The sequence below is a fragment of the Myxocyprinus asiaticus genome, chromosome 33 (assembly GCF_019703515.2).
Source record: "Myxocyprinus asiaticus isolate MX2 ecotype Aquarium Trade chromosome 33, UBuf_Myxa_2, whole genome shotgun sequence".
Lineage (NCBI taxonomy): Eukaryota > Metazoa > Chordata > Actinopteri > Cypriniformes > Catostomidae > Myxocyprinus > Myxocyprinus asiaticus.
Window position 1 is genome coordinate 2,174,634 of NC_059376.1, and position 18,759 is coordinate 2,193,392.

General features: G+C 37.6%; 1 protein-coding gene across 2 annotated transcripts in view; it reads right to left on the reverse strand.

The window, feature by feature from the left end:
- The window catches only part of LOC127424007 (intraflagellar transport protein 122 homolog), a 98,432-nt gene that overhangs the window by 57,809 nt on the left and 21,864 nt on the right, over positions 1-18,759 (reverse strand). For both annotated transcript variants that reach the window (XM_051668760.1, XM_051668759.1), the window contains exons 9-11: positions 12,672-12,863; positions 7,703-7,841; positions 5,292-5,494 (exon numbers count right to left, since the gene is read on the reverse strand). In XM_051668760.1, coding sequence (XP_051524720.1) covers positions 5,292-5,494; positions 7,703-7,841; positions 12,672-12,863 — 534 coding nt within the window. The remainder of the gene's footprint in view (positions 1-5,291; positions 5,495-7,702; positions 7,842-12,671; positions 12,864-18,759) is intronic.

The window sequence follows — 18,759 nt, forward strand, 5'->3', positions numbered from 1 at the left end:
GGAGTCTGTTTTGTTGAGTATTTTTACGGGGCATTGGAATGGTTATGTCATCCGCTGAACTCATAACAGCTGGCTCACTGAACAATTGCTTGTCTGTCCGAGGAAACTGAACGGCTTTATATCAGCTGGAGTTTATTTTGTGGAGGAACACACCTTCAAGACGGTTCTGTGAATGAGTCTACATGTTTTTTCTGTTATTCTGCCTGTTGGCTGGGGTCTGTTTTACAAAGTATTTTCTGTTATGTAATTTTGCCTTACAAAATTTGTATAGAAGCACCAGACTTGAGCAATCCGATGGCAAAGTTGTCGCGGGGGCTCTCGTAGGTGTACACGGACTCTTTGAGTTTTAAGGGATTGACGCCGGTTGGCGCTGTCGTGTGCAGGGTTAATGCGCAAGTTTTTCTTTTTTCTGTTTGTTTTGTTCGGGGGAAGTTCAGGGTTTAATTGTTGCATTAATGGGGAATGTGGTCTGTATAATCTTGTTTTTGACACAATTTATTTATTTTTATTGAAATTCAGGGGCAAAGGTTGATTTTGGCTAATATTTACGCACCTAACGCTGATGATCAGGGCTTTTTTATAGATCTTGAAGGGATGTTGCAAGTCGCTGGCACCCCTCATGATATAATATTGGGAGGAGACTTTAATCTTTTGATGGACTCAGTCCTTGATCACAGTGAAGCAAAAAAGTGTCTAAGCCCCCTCGAGCAACACTGACGCTTCACAGGATGTGTAAAAATCTTGGTCTTGCAGATATTTGGCGACTTTTGAACCCATCTGGTAGGGACTATACATTTTTTTCCATCAGTCCATAAGATTTATTCTAGAATAGATTTATTTTTGATATCTAAGTTCCTCATTTCATCTGTTGCAGATTGCTCAATTGGAAACATTTTAGTCTCGGATCACGCCCTGGTGAGTTTGGAGATGTTGCCACATACGGTGAAAAAGAAATCTTACAGTTGGCGCTTTAATGTATCCCTTTTGCAAAATCTTGATTTCCAACAAATGTTAAAGACCGAAATCAATGTTTATATGGAGACCAACTGGTCCTCAGTATCCTCTGTGGGCATGGCTTGGGAGGCACTTAAGGCAGTTCTTAGGGGTCGGATCATACAGTATGCCTCATTCGCCAAAAAATCCAAAGCACGAGAACTTGTGGAGTTGGAAGAGAATATTAAAAGTGCAGAGGCAGAGCTGAAGTGCAGAATGTCATCTGATGGCCTCAGAGAATTGACTAGATTGAAATACAGATATAATGCTATTTTGTCGCGGAAAGTGGAGTTTTGGTTATTCAGAGCAAGACAGTCATACTTTGAGTCAGGGGACAAAGCAGGGAAGCTTTTGGCTAGATATATAAAGCAGAGAGAGTCTTTTTCTACTATTCCCTCAGTGAAATCTGCTGGTGATGAAATATTTACCTCGGCCACTGATATTAATAATGCTTTTAAAGAATTCTATACTGATCTTTATAGTTCTACGTCTTCGTCTACTGATGAAGATATTAGAAACTTAGTGGAACCATTAAAATTTCTTAAACTGACGACTGAGCAAAGAAATTGTCTTGATTCTGAGATAACCTTGGAGGAACTTGACGAGGTAATTAAGGCCTTACCTACAGGCAAAGCTCCGGGGCCAGATGGTTTTGCTGCTGAATATTTTAGATCTTATGCTACAGAACTGGCTCCACTTTTGTTAGATGTTTATACAGAATCATTAAAGAACGGAAAGCTTCCTCCAACCATGACACAAGCCCGGATCAGTCTGATTCTTAAAAAGGACAAAGAGCCGTGTGTGTGTAAAAGTTACCGACCAATTTCCCTGATCCAGCTAGATGTAAAAATTTTGTCCAAAATTTTGGCTGATCGTTTATGTAAGGTTATGACATCTCTTATACATATAGATCAGATGGGGTTTATTCGGGGCCGCAGCTCTTCTGATAATATCAGGCGTTTCATTAATATCATGTGGTCAGTAGCAATTGATCAGTCTCCGGTCGCTGCCATTTCACTTGATGCCAAAAAGGCGTTTGATATGGTAGAATGGGATAATTTTTTTAAGATTTTAGAAATGTGTGGGTTCGGGAGTACATTCATTGGTTGGATTAAGTTACTTTATAGACACCCTGTTGCAGCGCTACAAACAAATGGACTAATTTCAGATTATTTTACTCTGGACAGGGGCACTTGACAGGGTTGCCCTCTTCCCCCATTATTGTTCTGTCTTGCCCTGGAACCATTAGCAGCTGCGATAAGAAAGGAGGATGATTTTCCATGGGAGGAGGCAGGAGGTATGGCGCATAAGCTTCTGCTTTACGCAGATGATATTTTATTATTCGTCTCCGACCCCACTAGATCTATGCCTGCCCTCCACAGAATTATTCATTCCTTTTCCAAATACAAAAATAACAAAGTCAACTGGTCTAAATCCGAAGCTTTGGCTCTGACAGCATACTGCCCAGTAACGGCTTTCCAGCCGGGCGCCTTTCAGTGGCCCAAACAGGGCATTAAGTATTTGGGTATTTTATTCCCAGCAAATTTGTCTGATTTAGTTACAGTTAATTTTGACCCTTTAATAAAAATGTTTTGGAGCGATGTGGACAGATGGGCTGCATTACATTTATCGATGATTGTGAAGATTAATGTTATTAAAATGAATTGTATTCCAAAATTCAACTACTTCCTATAGTCTCTCCCTGTAGACGTCCCCCTCTCTTATTTTAAGCAATTTGATAGCATAGCAAAGTCCTTCATTTGGAATGGTAAACGTCCCAGACTACATTCCAACAAACTACATAGGCCGATTGATAAAGGTGGGTTAGGCTTACCCAAGATTGTGTTTTATTATTATGCGTTCGGTCTCAGGCATTTGGCTCATTGGTCGCTTCCACCTGAAAGAGCCCCTCCCTGGTTTTCTATTGAACAGGAAGTCCTTGCCCCTATTTCACCATTGCAAAGTCTTTCTATTAAACTAACCGGAGAAGTTAAGTCACACCCCATTATTTCACATTTGCACATGATTTGGACAAGAGTGGCCAGAGTATTTAATTCGGACGTTTATTTAAATGTTGCCTCAAGCATATGGCTGAACCCAAAATGATGTATCAATAAGTCCCCTTTCTGTTGGTCAGATTGGATTGTGAGAGGGGTTGTTACACTCGGCGACCTGTATGAGAGTGGAGTGTTGAGATCTTTTGAGAATCTGGGTCATCATTTTGGGATTCCCAGATCTCAGTTTTATAGGTATTTACAGCTGAGCCGCATGCTCTGTACTATTTTTGGGAGTAGCACACACCCCCCTAAAGCGGCAGATGCTTTGGGAGAGGTGATTACTGCTTTTGGAAAAGGTCATGAGGCATCAGTGTATTACTCCTTGCTGGTTCGGAGTCTGGGGGATGGAGCTTTAGCTTCTATCAAGAGATTATGGGAAAAAGATTTGAATTTGGTATTGGAGGAAGAAGTGCGGACTAGGATTCTAAAAAAATGTCAAGTCTACATCTAGAGATGCAAGGGTTTGCCTTATGCAATTTAAGATTCTACATAGATTTTACTGGACCCCCTCTAGATTATATAGGCTTGGTCTTAAAAACACACCCAACTGCTGGCGTTGTCAATCAGAAGTTGGAGACACAACTCATGCCTTTTGGGGGTGTGTTAAGATTCAAGATTTTTGGATGAAGGTGCAGAGCTATTTGTTTGACATTTTGGGCACTCAAGTTTTGCTTTGCCCCAGACTTTGTATTTTGGGTGACAGAGCCGTCATAAATTTGGGGGACAAATGTATAAAAAATTGGGTTTTAACAAGTGTTATGATTGGCAGACAAGTCATTTTAAGGGGTTGGAAGTCTGACGGAGTGCCATCATTTCTAGAGTGGTGTACAGAGATGGGGAGGGTGGCAGCGTTTGAAGAAGGGGTATCTAGAGGATTGGGTAATTTGGACTTGTTTATGGGAAAATGGGGCAAATATTTGGCATTTTTGGAGGGCTCTCGGGGAGGGACAGTAGAGAGAGAGATGTAGAGGTTATGTGTGTGAATAATTATATTTTATTAATTATTTTATTTTTTAATATTTGTTTGTGTGTCTATAATTATGTGGGACCACTGGGAAGTCATTTTGGGTAGGATGGGGGGGGGGGGGTTAAGTAATAGAGGGGGTAAAGTTTTGATTCTGTTTGTATATGTTCTTGCTTGTATGTGTTCATATAGGAATCAATAAAAAATGTTAACAGAAAAGAGGTGAAACTTGTGAAATGGCTGATCTGAGTTCAATTATAGACACTGTATTTTTATTTTACAATCTACAGCCTCAGTGGAGAATGCAAGTGAACTGTAAGACTACAAAAGTAGGTCTATGCACTGCAAACAATAACACTAATATAAAAACACAAAATGAGGATTTAATAATGATGAAATACTTTACTGAACATGAAAATAATACACAGAAATATGCAATATCACAATTACAATAAAAACATTTTTTAATTGTTTATTTTGAAGTTACCACAGAGAGTTGGTTACACGCCAAAATGAATATACAATACATTACTGTGCAATGAAATCAATACATTATAAACAACTTGAGATGAGCATACAGTACATTCATGGGGATCTGTTTAAAGGTAAAAAACGTATTGCTCCAAAAATACTTTATTGGCAAAAATATTATTAAATAAGAATATTATTTTTTGAACTTGTGCATTTCTGTGACTGAGGTAAAAAAAAGAAATCAGCAGCACACACATACTTAGACACACACTTTGGGAATCTCGAAACTGCAGCAATGTTATAAAATACTCATGAATATTAGTAAACATGTAACAAACTTCCCAGAAAAAAACGAAACTTGTAACACATTGCGATCATTACTCATTCGATTTAATTAAAGCATAACAACCCTACTAGAAAACATATTCACGAATTACAGCAGGTAAACAACTTCACCAAACTGTTTAAAATCCATGAGGAGAGTGATTTCATGCCGCTGCTGAACAGCTGTTGCAATCGCTTCCCACTTCTCAGACACTTGCACGAGTCGCACCACAGGACCTTCTTTCTGAGCTTGCAGACATGGTGTAAACACGCAAGGACAAATGACGTACGAGTTCGCACCAAATCCGTCCCGACAGCTCTAAATAAAATTCTCTATTGTAGACTTACCGTAGTGAAGGCGAAAACATGGTTTGGAAGACGAGTTGTTGGTGTACTCACTCATTAATAAAATTTTGTTCATTTCTAACAAAAAAAATCATACATGGTGTAGCTTTAATAAGGTGTTTTGCTGCACTCTTTACCTGACAGAGGATGATGTGTTGTGAGCAGACGACAAGCAAGTTGCACTTGAATCGGCTGCAGATTTTCTCTTTGACTCTGTAATGCATGTCAGAGTCGTCGTCAGAGTAAAGTTCGTAGATGAGAATCTTCTCCGGTAGCTGAATAGCCAGTCTGCTGCAGTAGATGGCGATCTTTTTCACCAGCTCACGGCACTTAATTCGCACTAGGAGGGTAAAGTTGAACAAAATGGGAGGAAATGGAGAGAAAGAAACCTTGAAATAGTTGCAGTAAGATCTCATTACATTATAAAATGTAAGTACAAACACAGATAATGCTTACAGTTGACAACTGGCTCAAACAACCATCTACAAGCATTTAAGTGTTTAAAACAAAAAAATAATATATATATATATATATATATATATATATATATATATATATATATATATACACATACATACATACATACATACATACACACACACACACACACACAAATATATACAGGTGCATCTCAATAAATTAGAATGTCGTGGAAAATTCATTTATTTCAGTAATTCAACTCAAATTGTGAAACTCGTGTATTAAATAAATTCAATGCACACAGACTGAAGTAGTTTAAGTCTTTGGTTCTTTTAATTGTGATGATTTTGGCTCACATTTAACAAAAACCCACCAATTCACTATCTCAAAAAATTAGAATATGGTGACATGCCAATCAGCTAATCAACTCAAAACACCTGCAAAGGTTTCCTGAGCCTTCAAAATGGTCTCTCAGTTTGGTTCACTAGGCTACACAATCATGGGGAAGACTGCTGATCTGACAGTTGTCCAGAAGACAATCATTGACACCCTTCACAAGGAGGGTAAGCCACAAACATTCATTGCCAAAGAAGCTGGCTGTTCACAGAGTGCTGTATCCAAGCATGTTAACAGAAAGTTGAGTGGAAGGAAAAAGTGTGGAAGAAAAAGATGCACAACCAACCGAGAGAACCGCAGCCTTATGATTGTCAAGCAAAATCGATTCAAGAATTTGGGTGAACTTCACAAGGAATGGACTGAGGCTGGGGTCAAGGCATCAAGAGCCACCACACACAGACATGTCAAGGAATTTGGCTACAGTTGTCGTATTCCTCTTGTTAAGCCACTCCTGAACCACAGACAATGTCAGAGGCGTCTTACCTGGGCTAAGGAGAAGAAGAACTGGACTGCTGCTCAGTGTTCCAAAGTCCTCTTTTCAGATGAGAGCAAGTTTTGTATTTCATTTGGAAACCAAGGTCCTAGAGTCTGGAGGAAGGGTGGAGAAGCTCATAGCCCAAGTTGCTTGAAGTCCAGTGTTAAGTTTCCACAGTCTGTGATGATTTGGGGTGCAATGTCATCTGCTGGTGTTGGTCCATTGTGTTTTTTGAAAACCAAAGTCACTGCACCCGTTTACCAAGAAATTTTGGAGCACTTCATGCTTCCTTCTGCTGACCAGCTTTTTAAAGATGCTGATTTCATTTTCCAGCAGGATTTGGCACCTGCCCACACTGCCAAAAGCACCAAAAGTTGGTTAAATGTCCATGGTGTTGGTGTGCTTGACTGGCCAGCAAACTCACCAGACCTGAACCCCATAGAGAATCTATGGGGTATTGTCAAGAGGAAAATGAGAAACAAGAGACCAAAAAATGCAGATGAGCTGAAGGCCACTGTCAAAGAAACCTGGGCTTCCATACCACCTCAGCAGTGCCACAAACTGATCACCTCCATGCCACGCCGAATTGAGGCAGTAATTAAAGCAAAAGGAGCCCCTACCAAGTATTGAGTACATATACAGTAAATGAACATACTTTCCAGAAGGCCAACAATTCACTAAAAATGTTTTTTTTATTGGTCTTATGATGTATTCTAATTTGTTGAGATAGTGAATTGGTGGGTTTTTGTTAAATGTGAGCCAAAATCATCACAATTAAAAGAACCAAAGACTTAAACTACTTCAGTCTGTGTGCGCTGAATTTATTTAATACACGAGTTTCACAATTTGAGTTGAATTACTGAAATAAATGAACTTTTCCACGACATTCTAATTTATTGAGATGCACCTGTATATAATTCTTGAAAATTTGAGATAAAAAAAAAAAAATTATATGACTGACTTGCTAATAAATCACTCAGACCAATTTGTGAACCATTTTAACCAAATACCTGCAAAGAACCAACTCACAAATTGGACATCACTACATTCTCCTCTACCGAAGCTCCAACCTATAGAAATTTCCATGTCATTCCCTGATATTTCTAGGTTTTCCATGATCATAGGAACCGATAGAAGTTTCTATGTCTGACTGACAAAACGTGCTGCGACATTTCATGTATTTCAAAGAAGCATATCCAAGTATGATTTAGTTGCATGACTTGAGGCGACGGTGTGAGAGCTATTGGAGATTTTCACCTTTCTGCTCAGTGATGAGGTGCTGTACGATGACATCCGTCATACTGTCCCTGTAGGCATAGCGGTTCTTATATAACCCATGTACAGTGCTGAAGATGATCTGAAAGAATGCTATTGTGCCATCCTGACAACCCAAAACCTGAACACAACACAACACAACAAGATAAACACTCACACAGCCTGCTGTCCCATCAAACTACAAAACTGAACTAACAGCTCATGTCAATCACTATCATACATTAACATATCTATGAAAGTGGTGAAAATGATACAAATAGAATTGATGCAATCAAAACTACAAGGTGGACACACAGATTTCACAGACTGTGTCATAATATTCACTAATCACTAATTAGCTCTCAGTCTTACACATCTCATTGTGTGATTAGGCATGCACTGTAAGATTTAACACTTCCTATCAGTCTTACTATTAATAAAAAAACTCCTTTAAATAGAGGTGTGTGACTACAGTGCTACCACAAAGATTTGGTTATTCATTTAAATGAAGCGCTGGGTGAATCTCACCAAACCTGTCAAGAACATGCCCAGGGACCCGTTTCCCAATAACAATGGATCTTAGCTCTTACAAGTGTTTTCTTCGTGCACATTTATGAACGCTTTTTCCTTTTTCATATGCGTTTCCCAAAATTGCACTTAACATGAGCGTGCAATGATGCACTTTATGTGCTTCTTAAGAGTCGCTGTCCATGTGTGATGTGCTGAAATATGACCGTATAGTATCACTCGTCACTGCAATTTTATTATACCTATGGCACATAACGTTTTAAATACATGTCATTAACTCTGCTGGGAAATGTTTAAAGTTATTCTTTTAATCAAACTACTTAACCACATATTTAAAAATATCCTGTAGTTTTGTATGTTTGATGCAGTTCAATCTATTATTTTTACACACAATCACTGCTTTGTACATCAAATACGCATTTGCAATGTTTCGTTCATCTGTGGGTCGAAGTGTAAGCTGCACGATCAGTGAAGACTATAAAAAATATGAGGTTTATCATGTTGGCAGAAGGCCTATTGCAAGTTCACAACAGGATGCTGTGGACGTGCACACATATCTGTGGGTAATTGATTAATTTAGACCAAATTATTTTGTCTTTAATTTAAATTTGTATTTTATTTCATTAATATATTTTACACCTTTATTTTTAAACCATATAATTATATAAATAAGATAATAAAAAAATAGGCCTATATAGGCTAATTGATGTAAGTAGACCGACATAAATATATTATAATTAAATAAAAATCAACAAAATGTAAAATTAAAGTATCATGGTCAAACTCTATACAACTGCATGAAGTGTAAATCTCAACATTGTATAAACTTTACTTTTGGTGATTGTCTTGCAGGTGTCTGCACAAGTTTGTGTCCTTGCGATGCTCTTAAGCGCTCTACGATTACTCCAAAGCACTCGTTGATTTACAACGGTTTTCAAGTACTACTTCAGTTACGATGGTTTTGGGAAACAGCCCGTAATAGCAAGATGATTTGTACGGTCGTTTTTACAACTTAATTAGGTTTACAATACTTTTGGGAAACAAGGCCCAGGTCATATTTCCACCCAAATCAAAAGAAAGACGAAGACTATTTTAAGGAACATTAAAATTTTTGCCTTATTTTCCTGCGAATAAAGCACATTTTTACTTTTTGGAATGCACTGATATGAAATGTTTAGGCCAATACAAACCTGATTTTAACTTAAAAATAAAAATAAAAAATAAAAATAATAATTTAAAAAAAAACTATAGGCCAATATTGATATTTTGTCAATTTCTCACCTTATTTTGTCATCAGATCACTGTTTTGTTAGGAATTATTCTTTAAGAAATTTACAAAGATAATACAGTTGTGGCCAAAAATATTGGCACCCTTGGTAAATATGAGCAAAGGAGGCTGTTTTTATTGTTTATCCTTTTGATCTTTCATTCAACATATTCAAAAAAATCTATCTAATGGATATCAAACAATTGCAAACACAAGAAGTTTTATCAAAAAACAAATATTTTTGTCAACTATATGTGTGACAATTATTGGCACCCTTTTATTCAATACTTTTTTCAACCTCCCTTTGCCAGGATGACGGCTCTGAGACTTCTCCTATAATGCATAATGAGGTTGGAGAACACATGGCAAGTGATCTGAGACTATTCCTCATTACAGAATCTCCAGATCCTTCAAATTCAGAGGTCCATGTTGGTGGACTCTCCTCTTCAGTTCACACCACAGGTTTTCTATGTGGTTCAGGTCAGGAAACTGGGATGGCCATGGCAGAACCTTGATTTTGGGGTCAATGAACCATTTTTGTGTTGATTCTGATGTTTGTTTTGGATCATTGTCCTGCTGGAAGATCCGGCCAGGGCCCATTGTAAGCTTTCTGGCAGAGGTAGTCAGGTTTTGATTTGTTGGTATTTGATAGATTCCATGATGCCATGTATCTGAACAAGATGTCCAGGACCTCAGAAAAATGTTAAAGATCCACCACCATATGTAACCATAGGCATGACGTACTTTTCCATATGGCTACCTCTCTGTGTGCCCCAAACCCATGTCTGGTGTTTGCTGCCAAAAAGCTCTATTTTTGTTTCATCTGACCATAGAACCCGGTCACATTTGAAGTTCTGGTAGTGTCTGGCAAACTGAAGATGCTTGAGTTTGTTGTTGGATGAGAGTGGAGGCTTTTTTACTGAAGCCCTCCCAAACCACTTGTGATGTTGGTGACGTCTGATTGCAGTTTTGGAGACTCTGACCCCAAGACCTAACTCATTTCTGCAATTCTCCAGCTGTGATCCTTGGAGAATTTTTGGTCACTCAAACCATCCTCCTCACCATGCGTGGAGACAATATAGACACACATCCTCTTACTAGCCGATTCTTAACATCTCCAGTTGATTGGAACTCCTTAATGATTGCCCTTATATTGGAAATGGGTATTTTCAATGCTTTAGCTGTTTTCTTACAGCCACTTCCCTTTTTATGAAGTCCAACAACCTTTTGCCACACAACATAACTGTATTCTTCGGTCTTACCCATTGTGATGGATGACTAAGTGAATTTGGCCTGTGTGTTACCTCATATTTATACCCCTGTGAAACAGGAAGTCATGGCTGAACAATTTAATGTTCTGACCAACATGCAAATGGTTTGAATTTAGTCAATTGTTGGCCGGTAAATATCGGTGACAGACACATCCCTAATTATTGTAATAAGAAAAATCTATTCTTATAACTGTAATACAGAAATAAAAACAAATCAGTTGCTCCATTCTGCTCACATACGTTGTTCTACATCAAATTGTGATTGGTGCAATTTAGTCTGAAACGTGAGCTACTCTGAATGATTTACTTGTTTATATAATTGTTGCATAAAATCATAAAATTGCTCAGGGTTCCTGCAGAGTTTTTAAAATCAAATTTAAGACTAAGCACTTTTTCAAGACCTGAACAAATAAAATGAATACCATATGCCCATCCCAAAACAAACCTACACAATCTCAAATAAATCATGTATCACAGACTCTTAATCAGGCAGAAGCACACATTCAACATGACCTTAACATTGATCATCAGTAAAACAAGTTTAAATACTCAAGACACATTCACCACATATATCTCACATTAAAATAGATTTATGTAACATAGAAATAAATACAAATTAGAGGTTGACCAATATTGGATTGTGCTGATACGATAATGCGTTGAAAGAAAGAATAGTTTTAAAAATTGGTAGCCTATTTTAAATGTTCTTAGTCTTTCCTTTTTGTGATGAGGAGGGCCAGAAAGAGGATACAAGAGTCCAAATCGAATTAAATTCCAGATGCACTTTATGGTGCAACCAAAATACCAATAACTAGGGGGAAAAAAAAGAAAAAAAGAAAAAATATTTGACTCATAGCGTTGAACTTTTAATTTTAAAGGCTGAAATACGTCGGGGACTCTTATTTTGAATTGCTTCCAGCAGCTCATTCAAACAGATAAGGGAAATAAAATGTGCACTCCTACAATAATCTACAACGTATTACAATATAAACAATTAAAAGTAAATATTGTTATATTTCATCAACACTTCATCAACAGCTTGTCATAAATTTCCAATATGTCCTAATGATTGTGAACCGCTCTGCAAAAGCCCCCGCGTGCTTGGAGAAAATACAACAGTCACGTTTTCACTCTGAAAGACGCAGCGCATGCACTTATATAATAAATCATATTCTTTTGAAGTTTGATACTCACATTAGGTCATATCACGATTCCTGTCTGTCCGCCTCCAAATCGAAGACCTCTTTAAATGATAATTAAGACTTTTGTTGTATCATTTAAGATATTTAAGACTTTTTATGTCCTTAAACTTGGGAAAACTTAATTTAAGACATTAAGGATCCGCGGGAAACCTGTTGCTTAATTCTCATGATAAGAGTTTAAATACTTAAAGCTGAAGTGTGTAATTTCTGTGGCACCGAAAGAAATTGCAAAAATAAACACTTTTTCCAAACAGCTTTCCAAATACACCCCCATCTTAGTCCCGCTCCCAACTCACACCACTGGTCGAGTCAGTGTTGTTGTCTTCCTTGAGACGGGTCGCATAAAACAAACATTTTTTATAGCGCCACAGAGACATAGTGTTTACAGTTTGAGAAAATTGATCTATAAATGGCCTATTTATAGTTGTCTTTGCATATTAAGCTGGGATAGGAGAAATTATTCTAACATCTAAAATGTTACACACTTCAGTTTTAACTATTTAAATCATATATCATTTTTTTGCATTATGGGGAGAATGGGAATGGAAGGTAGGGGCGCTTAACTGTCGTGAAAATAACGTCACAATGCAAAGGAAATGTATTGGTCAATCTTTTGTCCCTAAGATTGTAGGGTGAAATGTGACCCAGACATGTTTTTATGAGATTCATCAACTATCCGATGAATAATTCAATAAATCTCTGACCACATAATTGGAGTCTGGTTTGACATGGCAGGTCCAGACCCAGGAGTTCTGTTCGCCGATGGTGCCGAGCCGAACGCCGTCTTTAGTGTAGAGCGACGTCTGTTTATCTGAGCCGCCCATCACGATGTACTCGCCCTTAGAGAAGAAGCTCACACAGCAGGGGTCAAAGTTCAGCTGCCGGTCCTTCCCTATCTGCAAAAGACAAAAGAACAGCATTCATTCTAGACTGGAGGAAAAAGACAAATATGGCTTGGTCGTTTTAGTACTTTTATGGCATTTTTAAATGAGTCACTCACAACGTTCTGCACTACTGTTTGAAATAAAACAGCAAACTTTATTCACTTGCTCAAACTTCTTGTGTAATTTGTAAAGTTATTAGAAACACAAACACACTAGGACAATATTACATTAAACAAGTAATGATTCGATCTGATTTAGGAGCACTTAAAACTGCACGCAGCCTGCCAAAAACACTAAAAGAAAAAACCTTACCACTAAAAGATGACAAACCATCCTGTAACCCACATCAGCCCAGACCAGTGTGTTCTTTTAGCACATTAAAATACATAAGCCTGCGAAATGTTTTCTGTGTGGTGCCATGTAAAGTCCAGTCACCATCTGAAATCCTGGACAGTGTCATAAATCATGTGATATTCCACTGCCAAAAAACACACTCTTACACTTTTTTTTATTGAAGGAACAGAAAAAGGAGAATTTGTCATCATTTACTCACCCTCATGTCATTTTTTACTTTTGAAGATTTTAAGAATATTTCAGCTCTGTAGGTCCATACAATGCAAGTGAATGGTGACCAAAACCTTGAAGCTTCAAAAAGCACATAAATGCAGCATAAAAGTAATCCATACGACTCCAGTGGTTTAGTCCATGTCTTCAGAAGTGATATGACTGGTGTGGGTGAAAAACAGATGAATATTTAAGTCCATTTTTACTATAAATCTCCACATTCACTTTCACATTCTTCTTTTGTTTTTTGGACATTCACATTCTTTGTGCATACACCAACTGGGCAAGAAGGAGAATTAATAGTAAAAAAAAAGACTTAAATATTGATCTGTTTCTCACCCACAGCTATCCTATCACTTCTGAAGACATGGATTAAACCACTGGAGTCAAATGGATTACTTTTATTCTGCCTTTGTATTTTTTGGAGCTTCAAAGTTCTGGTCACCATTCACTTGCATTGTATGGATCTACAGAGCTGAAATATTCTTCTAAAAATCTTCATTTGTGTTCTGCAGAGGAAAAAGTAAAAAAATAAAAATAAAAAAAAGTAATGAATTGGAACTGTTTTAGGACTATTCAAGCAATTAATGCTTAAAGCAATAAAACACATAATAAAGCACTGATTTTTTTTTTTTTTTTTTTGCTAGCAAGTATTTTGCATAGAAAAAAGTGAGAACTATAAATGCCTAATTAAACATTTATTAATGATCTATTTCTCTTCATGGCAAACCTTTCAATAACCATCTCCACAGCATCTGAAAATCACCAAGGCTCAAAATATCATATGAGTTTTGAACGCCACTATGGCAAGTAAATGACAGAATTACATTTTTGGGTGAACTATCCTGTTAAACTGTGTTTTCAGAAACATGAGGGGGTTCAGTGTGAGTGAAACTAAATTAAAGTAGACAGAAAAGTAAAGTAGAGAGAGACAGAACAAGCAGAAAACATAAGGGCGAAAAAGAGGCAGAATGAGAAAGCAAGCAGAGGGATGAGGGATCATGTTTCATATTTCAGCCTCTTACATCAAAGCCTGTGCAGTTCTTGGCCAAACAAGTCACATTCCTTTCCTAAATGGTCCACATTGTGCTGTCTACAGATGTCTGTTTGCCAAAGTCATGTCAGACCTCTACAACGCATGTTCACACACACAGAGCATGTGTTTCCTCTCACCGATGAGATCCTTAAATACCTCCACTGCTCTGGACAACAGCAGTTTCTACAAGCTCCTGTCAAAAGCACTGTAATGCAAACAGTATGCTGCATGTTTGTTCAGACAGCACTGGAGAATACTGCATTACTGCTTAACGAGCAGCGCATATTTACCCTCAATTACTCCACTTCCCATGTGTACCTGGGGGAAGACATGCAGGCATGCTGTAATTACAATGTTTTACTGGATGGAATTGCTGCTATTTTAGTAGATGGTTTGTGTAGGTCCTCACAGCGCACGCACAATGGGAGGGAACACAAAGAGAGGAATTGCAGACGACTGCTAGACTAAATTACTTATTCTCTAAAAGTCACTCTCTTTCTCTCAGATCCATGTAAATAAATGCACCGTTACATGTAAAGCAGGATGGTTTCTTGCTCTTTTGAAATAACTATGGAGAGATGTTCACAAGTCTCAAATCTGTCAAAGATCAGTCTAAATTGAGTCCAAGTCAAGCTTCAAATCCCTTTTTGTAATAACTTTCTATACACAACAGGATAGATTTATGGATGGGCATTTGAGTAATTTTAAATCAAGTACTTCAACCAACAAAAAACAAGTAATCGATTACTCAAATTAAAAAGTATGTAATAAATGTTCATTTAATTTACACACGTTACCTAGAATGGTTTAAAATAAGATAACTTCAACAAACTATGCTTTTCTTTGTGGAAAAAAAATTTAACTAACAATACGCATTTAAAAAAAATGGAGAAAAAAAAAAAGATTTAAATAACAGCAACAAACATTTGCACTCATCCGGAGCTTACATAGAAACCAATATTGATGGCATTAGGGTAATTTGGTAATAACATCACATATTGATTATTTCTCATGTTCTTGTTCAGAAAAGCAAGTGGTGAAAGTTTGCTTTTTATAAAATGCACTCAGTCAGTGTTATGAAAATGTATTCCACACAACCCTCTACGGTCATGTTGGAGAAAGAATTGCCATGGGCTAGGACATTTTTGTTTTTACTCGCCAGACTTTTGATGCCATGTAATCGTAATGCAACTGAAAAAGATATTAATCAAACCGAGAACGGGGGCCTCATATACACGACTTCAGCAATATAGTATATTATACATTTTGCCATATTTATTTATTTTTCTCCTTTTTCTCCCAATTTGGAATGCCCAATTCCAAATGTGCTTTTAAGTCCTCGTGGAGGCGTAGTGACTCGCCTCAATCCAGGTGGCGGAGGACAAATCCCAGTTGCCTCTGCGTCCAAGACAGTCAACCCGCGCATCTTATCACGTGGCTTGTTGAGCACGTTGCCACGGAGACATAGCGTGTGTGGAGGCTTCACGTCGGCAACCACGCTCAACTCACCACTTGCCCCACCAAGAACAAACCACATTATAGCGACCACGAGGTGGTTACCCCATGTGACTCTACCCTCCCTAGCAACCGGGCCAATTTGGTTGCTTAGGAGACCTGGCTGCAGTCACTCAGCGTGCCCTGGGATTCGAACTAGTGAACTCCAGGGGTGGTAGCCAGCGTATTTTACCACTGAGCTACCCAGGCCCCCACCATATCATTTTAATCACATTTTAGCTTTTTAAAAATCTATCTCGATTTATATGATGTCATGAAATTGCATTTTTAATAATGATACAAGCTGTCTTTGAAAGTTCATACACATTTCTAACAAAAAAACAAACAAGTTTAATAATGAAAATTAGGGCTGTCCCTAATTATGAAAATGTTATGAAAACATTATTAAATTTGGCTGATGATTAATTGTCAAACAAATAATTGCAATTATGACAATTAATTGGAATTTGGCCAGGACACCGGGGTTACACCGCTATCCTTTTCAAGAAGTGTCCTGGGATTTTTAATGACCACAGAGTGTCAGCACCTCGGTTTAACATTTCGTTTGACGGACGGTGGCTTTTAACAGTATAGTGTCCCCATCACTATACTGGGTCATTAGGACCTACACAGTCCACAGGGTGAGCACCCCCTGTTGGACTCCCATAGTAAAATATTTCTGCCTTAAATTCTTCGCTTTCACACATTATTTTAAGGCTCTCCGATATACACACAAGCCCTAATTTCTCATGAAGGAAGAATTTGAGATTCTGTTTCTTGCATTTTATCATCTCCACAGAAATAGGATAGGTGGCATCTACTCCTCTGTGTCACTGTGTGTTATTAACATTACGTGAATAAACCTGCAATGACCACGGACATTTGCCATTACACGGTCATTAAATTAAAGTTAACTGGAGCGTTTGCGTTCATTGTTAAATAATACGTTTATACCTCGTTTATATTTTCACGGGAGTTTGGTGCAAGCCTCTGTAGACAGCGTGCACATCACAGCGCTTGAGACGTATGGAGTCATATGTGTGTCACAATTCTGCGAGCACAAAATTATATTGCATTATATGCGTGCAATATGATATTTTGAGCACACAAAGTTCTGTGCGTGCAAGATTATTTTTTTAGCGCACAAAAAGGTATTTTGCATGTGTGTGAACTCAGTTTTGTAAAGCAATGTATCTTCTTGCAAAGATGAATTCACTTTGAGCAAACAAAAATAAATTTTTTCACTTGAGTAAAGTTTATTTGAATGTGAAATTGCACAGAATTCTGAAATTCCTGTAATGCCACTGTTTTAATAATGAGCCAGAATTTCAGCCATTCAGAGATGAGGTGGTAAATTTTGATTGGCTAGCTAGACCACAGATCATACTGCTAATAAAAACAAGAGGAAGAGGAGAAGGGAATAGTTTGTTTTCAAGAAAGGAAATGTGTAACACACTATGACCACATGAAAGCAACTCTTTTGTTGACAACCATTTTTGTTGAACATTTATGAAATATATTTTTTAGTCTGTGCACTGCCAATAGGCTTACTAGCTAGCTAACTATCTGGCTATTTCTCTTAGTTTGGTCTAAATTAGTATTTGGTTCTTTTGGCTTGTATTTGGTCATCTAGGTTACCAAGTTACACTTACATAGCTACTAGCTTGGCCATGTTAGCTACCACTTTCATCTGAAATATTGTAATCTCTCCCATGTGTAAAACTCTTTAAGACTAACTTAATAGTGTAGTTTCAGGGGAACTTAATTGGACTTCTATCTATCCCACAGGATATTCTGTGAGATCAGTTTATTAAAATAAATGTGGCCAGATTAAAGTTTACCATGGATCAGCAACCACTGAACCTTCTTTTTGTAATTATTATATGAAATATTATTTTGTTCATCTTCTTTAGTGTGTCCTCCCTATTTTTTCGACAGCTTTGTATATTATGAATATAATAAATATTGGCTACATTAACATTCTATTCTTGGTAATAAATTAGAAAAGCTGTTTATGTTTGCATTTCAAAGCTGTGGGGTACCTTGAAATGTTCAGTATGCTGTTTTTATGAAGTTCATGTATTCTACTACAATCCTTCTGACAAAATGAATTAATGGCATAATTTGGGGTAAATTAAATGTACAGTTTAATGAACCTCAATTGTTTGAGACTGCAAAATGTAAAAAATAAAAAAATAGAAAGAAATCCTTAACATTACATGATCCCAGGCTACTATATTTTGAACTTGGAGCATTGTGCCTGTTGGCTCTTCTGCTACATTTACACTGAGATGTTCATGGTTGCTGTAGCTACTTCAACTGTCCAATCGCAGAGCGCTTGTAAGTAGCTTCTAATAGCCAATCCTGACGTAGGAGGTGGGACTTGTCGGAATACAGGTGTAAAAGCAAACGAGCAGTCTTAAGTTCCGAGCGCACACAGAGAGCATATGAGGAGAGAGAATGAGAGATCTAGCACATGCAAAAAATGTATTAATCTTTGCAAGAAGATAGATTGCTTTACAAATCCGAGTTAAAGCGCGTACAAAATAACTTTGTGCACTAAAAATATCATCATGTGCGCGCAAAAAAATTGTGCGCTCAATATCAATTTGCATGCTCAAAATATCTTGCGTGCACAGACCATTTTTGTGTGCTCAAAATATCATTTTGTACACAAAATATAATTTTGAGAATGCAGAATTTTGGCACATATAGCTAGAGACATGGTTCATCTTGACGCGCTCTCAAGAGAACTGCTCTGGTGACGTCCGTGGTGCGGTTCCAGATGCTTGGAGTTAAATGAGACACACGCGT